Source organism: Ostrea edulis, chromosome 10 (genome assembly GCF_947568905.1).
Source record: "Ostrea edulis chromosome 10, xbOstEdul1.1, whole genome shotgun sequence".
Lineage (NCBI taxonomy): Eukaryota > Metazoa > Mollusca > Bivalvia > Ostreida > Ostreidae > Ostrea > Ostrea edulis.
This window is the reverse complement of record NC_079173.1, coordinates 45,410,503-45,419,649: the sequence shown is the minus strand read 5'-3', so window position 1 is coordinate 45,419,649 and position 9,147 is coordinate 45,410,503. Positions and strand designations below refer to the sequence as shown.

General features: G+C 35.4%; 1 protein-coding gene across 1 annotated transcript; it reads right to left on the bottom strand.

Moving 5' to 3' along the window:
- Positions 1-2,096: 2,096 nt before the first annotated feature.
- On the bottom strand, positions 2,097-8,791 carry LOC125666247 (uncharacterized). Its single transcript, XM_056151567.1, has 3 exons — positions 7,679-8,791; positions 2,726-3,065; positions 2,097-2,501 (listed from the first exon to the last, which is right to left on the bottom strand). The coding sequence occupies exons 1-2, from the start codon at positions 8,721-8,723 to the stop codon at positions 2,728-2,730; spliced, it is 1,383 nt and encodes a 460-aa protein (XP_056007542.1). The 5' UTR covers positions 8,724-8,791; the 3' UTR covers positions 2,097-2,501; positions 2,726-2,727.
- Positions 8,792-9,147: the final 356 nt, after the last annotated feature.

Below are 9,147 nucleotides of genomic sequence, written 5' to 3'. Positions count from 1 at the left end.
GTTATTTTTACATGCAAAGTCTGACACCACCATTCCCCGCTTTTTCATATCATAGCACCAGTGATTGGTTGTTGAAATGTAAGCTTGAACTGAACCCGTATATTTTACTGATAAAGGATGAAACCTACCCCCTCCCCCATCACGCAACTTGGGATTTAGATTCGGCTCGTGCAGAACAACTCATTTTAGGGGGGGGGTGTATAAATTAGTTTGTTTTGGCTTGTCAAGTATTTTCAGACAATTGTGAAGTCAACTTGTTCGACTCCCTATAAACCCCCACTTTGATCAACTATGCAATGAACCTGCTTTCTACAACATAAGCAAAGTTTTTCTCAACTAGGCTTCTAAAGGCCTAGTATATATCATTATATCTAATACCTCTATGATTATTCAAATTGAATAGACTATAATAAATGCATTTATACAAGTATAAGTGCATGGCTCACAGTCACTGTCATGTATTTTGAAACAAAACAATACATGAACATTTCATCAGCTATCTCCCACAAACAAGACTTTTATTTACTCCTGCATTCTTATTGTTTACATAGGAAGTACATGTGCATTATGGGTAATCAAATGATTAGCAAGTGGTTAACTCGGTTAACACAGTGTTAGCTAATCAATGTGTTAAATTGCTTTCGAAAAACAGAATTTAACCATTGTGTTAGCTAATCACTTGGTTAGGCGTTAACACTGCGTTAAACTTAACCACTGTGTTAAAGTTAACCAGCTTTCGAAAATCCGGGCCCAGGGCAATATCTGTATCCATAATAAAAAGCCCGGGGAAACTATTTGACCTACTATTAGTCCTAATGTATGTCACGGACGGATGGACCAATACAGCTGAAATGCAAACTGAACTGGTATCCTGCTGAGAGGAAGCCTTTTGACTAAATATCAGGGCAATATATATATCTGTAATGAAAAAAGCCGGGAAAACTAGTTGACCTACTATTAGTCTTAATGTACATCACGGACGGACGATCCAATACAGCAGAAATGCAAACTGAACTTGTATCTCTCTAAAAGGAAACTTATGTGTAAATTTCGGGACAATATCTGTATCTGTAACCAAAAAAAGTGCGGAAAACTGTTTGACCTACTTATAGCCCTAAAGTAGGTCAACGATGGACCAATCCAGCTGAAATGCAAACTCACTCTTACAATTCTTGAGGGATATATTGTGATCAAATTTCAAATTACATGCATCTGTTATGGAAAAAAATGTCCGGAAACATGACCCCGGACGGAAGGATGTATGGACAGCCAGCCGGACATACGCACAGACATCTCCATAACATAATACGTCCTCTGAACCAAAGTAAACCTCGACTCTGTCTTACTCTAATGACCGTTTCCCAACTCTATGTTAGTTGTATGATGAAAAAACCTAGTCTACGTGAACAAATTAATTATTGGAAGAAAGGGATTTTTTTTAAAAATACGTCCCATGTGGCAATTTTGAAAAGGATAAACTGAACCCCTCGATGAATAGAATTGAGTCCCTTTCTGATACTTTACTGCTTAGTATCGAATTTGGGAAAAATATTGGTTTTGTTAAAAAAGTTTGTAGAGTTTCTAAAAGTCATCTGACCCAGAACATAGATGATTTCAGTAGGAGTCCCAAAATATGGCATTCAAATAGGGAATGTATATAAACAAATCCAATCTACGTTTAATTTGATCCAAAATTGCTTTGTGTGGTATGACTTGAGCGTGAAGTTTGCACAAAATTGCCAAAATAAATGGAGAAAAAAAATTATTCAGGGGGTTTTCCTTTCAGAAAACATACATCCCATGAATTTAGCAAATTCATATTCGAATTCATTTTTCATCTTTTCTTAATACACAGTATAAATTGCATTATGCTCGACGGATGGGCACATATGTTCCTAAGCAATAATCTGGATCAAATCTAACAGTTATCAAGCTCTTTTTGAAAAATAAGGCAGGACAAACTTTCATTCATGGCGTAATAAAGCTATGAAATAAGAAATAACTTTAAATTGAGATGGTATACTTGGCAATTTAAGCTGATTCAAAACACAGATTAAGCTTGATTCAAGACACATTTAAAACAAGATAACATTTTTGGGTATTTTTATGTACACAATCGTACCTTGTTTTTTTTTTTAGGAGACATGCATAATACAGATAGAAAATATCTAAAACATTTATATGATTGAAAATTCTTTTACAAAAAATTACATCATAAAACTTATATACAAAATGTATCTCACCAAGTCAATATATACTATATAAAGTGTGAAAATGAAGGTTTGATCAATGAATCACATGGAGGTTATAATCAACACAAAATCACGAATACTTGCTACAATGATCAACATTAATGTTTGTCTGCCATCACTGACTGATAAATGTAATCAGTGTCCACCATCACTAGATGAGGAAATGTAATCAATGTACACCATCACTAGATTAAGAAATGTAGATCATATTTATTGGCTGAAGGAATGGTAATAACAATCGTATGTCACCTGTAAAACATGAAATACAATTATTAAGCCATGTCTGTAAACTTGCGAGAACACACCTTTCTAAAGAATGCGGGAGTAAAAACATTAGCATTTCTTTAAGCGTAAAAACACACTGAAATTTGAAATTGATGTTTTGTACGTTTGCATATTAAAATTTTAATACAATTTCAAAGCCATTTTTCACTTTAAGATTATGGGACACCACTGGGAAAATTAATTCTTACATCTACACCAAAATACACCGCTGGCAACATGTTTTAGGGTCAGCTTTACTCCTGGCATCCTCATCACCAGTGTCAGAATTTCCCCTGGCGTCCTTGTCATCAGTGTCAGATTTTCCCCTGGCGTCCTCGTCATAAGAGTCAGATTCTCCACTGGCGTCCTCGTCATCAGAGTCAGATCTTCCCCTGGCGTCCTTGTCATCAGTGTCAGATTTTCCCCTGGCGTCCTTGTCATCAGTGTTAGATTTTCCACTGACATCCTCGTCATCAGCTTTTCCCCTGGCATCCGCGTCATCAGGGTAAGATTTTCCCCTGGCGTGCTCTTCCTCACTGTCTAGATAGTCTAAGGGTATAAAAACACAGAAGGTAATTAATCACAAATCCTACATCACATGCCAATAGACTAACATGCCCACTCGGTCATCTGAGTATCACTAGTTCAAAAGAAAACTTATCACTAGCAATCTTTTCACAGTTTGTCTATAACTGAGGTAGATGTTAAGCATTTAATCCTGTAGAAATGGGTCCAACCTACCACAGACAACATCAATTCTATATTGATAAATGTAATTAATGATTGATCAATTATTTAAACGCATTCAATCATTGAATTACATTTATCTCGCATTGCATGACCTGCTATTCAAGGCAATATCCTTATGGGTTACATTGCTCACTTGATCAGACAATAGCTTTTTCTTCTTGATTGATAACAAGAAATAATTACTGTGCATCAATTCATACTGGTCATGTAGGAGTTTTATTCAATTCGCATCCACACTACTGTAGTATAATAATTGTATAATGAGAAGACTTATTTTGTAGCATGTGACATTCCCCTGGGGCCAGTGTACTACTCACTGCATAACAAATACACAGTGCTACATACATATCACTAGTTGCAATCTCTCAGTGACAATGCATCCAACTGGAAAATTCTAAAATTCTGAGATGAGAATGGTTGAACCGAGAGCATTATATTAAATCTAACGTTAAAATTGTTGATTGCTTGCGTGATTAGTTATACAAAGTTTTACCTTCATGTTCACGTAATGCACGAAAACCAGCTACATTCAACATTCAAGTGTCCGATCTAATATAATATACGAGGTCAAATGAATAAGGATATAAAAAGCACTAAAATGACCAACGACACGAACAACAGTGAATTGTCAAATTCTCGGGTAGACCTCTCCCTTCCTCATGACAATGAAATTTCTACATAGAAATGAAAACTAAATAGAAAAGCAAACTAACACTTAAAGTAAACTACAAAAGCTGATAACAAACAAAACGTCTCCATGTTGAAATTAAGTCATAATTCACAATCCCTGTAATATAAGTATGTACTCTTCTTTCGAACATTGCTTCCCGATTTCACAACAATCCGAAAATATAACTGACTTCGTTTAACTAAAGAACATTGTCTATAGTCGACATCAACCTCAAAACCTAAAATAAAATGCTAACAAAAGCCAGATTTTGATCTGGTGAAGAACAAGAGGCCCATGGGCAACATCACATTGGCTCGTATTTAAAGATTTTTCCTATATATTCGCATGTAAAACTTTGATCCCTATTATGTAGGGCTGTCATTGTTCCAAAACTTTCTAATAATGATTTTATTTTAAAAACCAAACCCGAACCCAAATACGGAAAAATGGAACAGAACCCGACCCGAACAACACAACCCGCGATTTTTGGTTATTTCGGGTACCCGTTGCAGCCCTACTATTGTGGCCTCAACCTACTCTGACAGCCTTGATTTTTTTTTTCAAAATTGAATCTGGACTATGTCAGGAAGATTTCATGTGAATGTAAACTTTTCTGGCCCAGTAATTTTTCAGAAGAAGATTTTTTAATGATTTTCCCTATATATATTTGTATGTAAAACTTTGATCCCCTATTGTCACCACATTTTACCTTCGGGGGCAACAATCTTAACAAATTTCAATCTGCATCATGTTAGGAAGCTTTCATCTAAATTTCCACTTTCTTGGTCTAGTAGTTTTTTACCCCTCCCCCACTTGTGGCCCCATTCTGCCCACGGGGACCATGCTTTTTAGAAACTCGAATCTCCACAAGGTCAGGAAATTTACAATTCATGTTTCCCTTCTTCCAAATATGCCTCATACCAAATATGAAAATAATTGGAATGATAGATTTCAAGAAGAAGTTAAAAATATTTATTGTTCACACATTTAATAACTGACCATTTTGGCCCCACCCTGATACCAAAGCTCCTACCCCTGGATCATCAAATTTACAATAATAGTAAAGGACTACTTGTTCTTTTTAGATATCAAATTAGTTTCAATTTAGTATCAATAGCACTAAAGAAGATGTTATTTAAGTGTTTTACACATTAACTCTATATAGTTAAGTTTAGTCCCACCCTGGGGTCAGAACCTCTGGCCTACCCTGGGAATCATGAAATGTACAACTTTGATAGAAGCTGTCCTGCTCTACATTTCCATGCATTTAGATTTTCTTAAACATCTGCAGTTCTTGAGAAGATTTTTCAAAATTGGTCAATTTCGGGTAGTTTTTGCTCTGCCCCAAGGTCCCAGGGGAGCTGGAGTCCTGAGATATATGATTTATGTCCCCCTTGTCCCAAAAATGCTTCATACCAAATTTAAAAAGAATTGGACTGGTAATTATCAAGAAGTTAAAAAATGTTCAATTGTTAACGAATGACGAACGGCGCATGATGCTGGACGATAACCAATTGCAATAGGTCACCGGAGTTACCTCAGGTGACCTAATAAAGTGAGTCACTGCGTACACAAATTTTTTTTAATTATTTTTGTTTTATATATATTTTTTATTTCATTTCAATTTTATATTTTTGTTTAGAGCTATTAGAATTGAATATAGCGATATTTTGCCTCCTGTACCGCAGTACATACCTGCACCAAAAAAAATACTGGAACACCGGTATACCGATAATTCTGCGCACCTTTAAAAATTGTATTATTCAATGAATCATAATGTAAAAATTAGCACTACACTGCAGAAATAATGTTGAGCCTTTTGTGTACTCATATATTTAAGGGTCAAAATCAAGAAAATCAATAAAAAATCTTATTTCAAGTACCATACTTCATTACATAATTTCTAATGAAAGTGACACAAATCATTGATAAATCTACATTTAAAGTCACACAAACACTTTCATTTTGGAATAACCAGTAGAAACACTCTATCATTGATATTTGACAAAAATCACAGTACTTTTGTAGGGAGGTGGGACATTCATCAAAATCTGTGAATTTACTCATTAATCAGATTTGTAAGCTATAGAACCCCTAATATCATGAGACCTAATCAACACAGAGACTGGGTGTAATGTACATGCTAAATGTCAAACAGTACACAATGTAGATTTTATCCACACCAGCTGCAGAAATTAACAACATTCCACGGAAATACACAACATTTTACAGAAATACACAACATTCTACTGAAATATACAACATGTCACAAGCCAGAGCTGTGTTGATAACACTGATATTTACATTCTAGAGAGCTGTAAAAATAATCATTTTTATCATTCTTAAATTCATAAATTTAGCTGAAGAAAACAAAGAATTCTAAACAATGAACCTGGGTTTTTTTCGGAGAGCATAATTAAAAGTAAACACTAACACTGATTGTAACTCACACTGTCAATAAAACTAATCACTAAATTTAATTATAACTCACCCTGTAATTAAAACTAAGCACTACATATAATTATAATATATTGTAATTAAAACTAAACACTACCTCTAATTATAACCCACCCTGTAATTAAAACTAAGCACTACCTCTAATTATAACACATTCTGTAATGAAAACTAAGCATTAAATCTAATTATAACCCACATTGTAATTAAAACTAAATATTATTGTAATGAAAACTAAACACTACGTCTAAATATAACACATTAAAAAAAACTAAACACTGCTTCTATTTATAACCCACACTGTAATTAAAAATAATCACTACCCCTAATTATAACCCACACTGTAATTAAAACTAAACACTACCCCTAATTATAACCCACACTGTAATTAAAACGAAACACTACCTCTAACTACAGCACACACTGTAATTGAAACTAATCACTACTTCTAATTATAACCCACACTGTAATTAAATCTAAACGTTACCTCGAATTATAACCCACACTGTAAGTTAAACTAAATATTATCTCTATTTATAACCCACACTGTAATTAAAACTAATCACTACCTCTATTTATAACCCACACTGTAATTAAACTAAACACTACCTCTAATTATAACCAACACTGTAATTAAAACTAAACACTGTCTCTAATTACAGCCAACAATGTAATTAAAATTAATCACTACCTTTGTTTATAACCCACACTATAATTAAACTGAACACTACCTCTAATTATAACCCATACTGGAATTAAAACTAAAAACTACCTCTAATTATAACACAAATTGTAGCTAAAACTAAACACCACCTCTAATTACAGACCACACTGTAATTAAAACTAAATACTACCGCTAATTACAGCCCACACTGTAATTAAAACTAAACACTAATTATAATTATAACCCACACTGTAATTAAAACTAAAGAGAACCTCTAATTACAACCCACACTGTAATTAAAACTAAACACTATCTCTAATAATAACCCACACTGTAATTAAAACTAAACACTACCTCTAATTACAACCCACACTGTAATTAAAACTAATCACTGCATCTAATTATAATCAACACTGTAATAAACATGACTCTGTTATTTGTACTGACTGTTATAGTACAATAAGCTACAGTACCACTAGTACTTACCAGTCATAGAGTACCTCCTCTTTAGATATCTGATATAGTACAATAAACTACAGTACTACTAGTACTTACCAGTCAGAGAGTACCTCCTCTGTATATATCTGATATAGTACAATAAACTACAGTACTACTAGTACTTACCAGTCAGAGAGTACCTCCTCTGTAGATATCTATATACAGACACTGTGTTGTATGATCCGACCCAGAGAAGGTGAGTTTTATCATCAAAGTTCAGGCTGCGTGGTGTGTGTATCCCGTGTTGTGGTGTCAGTAACAGAGATAGGAAGTGACCGTCCTTGTCAATCATCTGTACTGTGTGGGTGTTATCATCACACACCAGAATGTGTGACAGTGCGTCTGTACAGATTCCACGTGGATTTAATGATGATCCTGATGGAGGTCCTGTGTAGGAGAATCGATGTCTCCCCTCGCGCTCTGTCACCACTACAGCACCACGCTTATAATCAATCAAGTCAGACACAATGATATCACCGTTCTTGTTCTCTGTGATATAGAGAGGACCACAATACAGCATGTGACCTGTGTTGTCGTGTTCTATGGTCAGGATGTGTTTACCACTACTGCTGTACCGGGTTACCTTGCCTGTATCTTTATTAGTGTTATACATCCCGACCATCAGATCTCCAGTGGACGGGGACCGGTACACACAGTCTGGTCTCCATGGTGATGTTTTCTGTATCAGTCTGATGACTGTTTGATTGTCTGTAGACATTTTTTTGATGTCAGCACCACTGTTTATATAAATCAGTTCACCAGAACTATTCACTGTGTGTTGTCCTTCTCCTCCATACCATGTTGTTATATCTGTCACACGGTGTATAGTGTCTCCTGTTGTGTCTGTCAAGATGAGCATGTGATAATCAGAGACCCAGACCCGGTCTGACATCACACGAGATATGTGTAACACATAACTAACACAATGTGTCACACAGACAGACGTGTGTAATACAGGTGTGGACATCAGTTTCACACACTCGTCTATTCCTACTTGTCGTTTTCCTGTTGTCATTTGGATTTCTGTGATGACACTCAATAACTGACTAGGATTGTTCTTTATCTGGGGGACACGACTGGTCTTTATAAACAAGAGGAATTGTACCGCTCTGTTTGCTGATTGTTCATATCTGTCCTCATTGTTCTGTAGGTGAACAAGTTGTCTGTTCATTGTTCTCTTCTGTTGTTGTATTATATCAATCAATAAACATCTGTATCTTGTTTTAACATCACATACCACAGTTCCAATCAGATCCTTCAGTCTCTGGGCTTTTGTTGACATCTGTGACTGGCGGTGACATATTTGTGGGGGATAACTTTGGATATCCGTTTGGATTCCTGCCAGGAGAACACGACAGTTATAGAGAGTCTGACTTCTGATGTTATCAATGATTTCTCTGTGTTGTTGTCGCTTTGTTTGATAGGCTGTTCTAAGATCCACCAGTGCGTGTGTTCTATGGTCTGTACAGCGCTTACACACGGAATAGTTACACTGATCACAGAACATTCTGTATTTTCTCTTTGGATGTCTGACACAAGTCTCTCGTAAAGGGAAACAATTAAACTTCTCACGGTAAATCACAACATCATGGTGT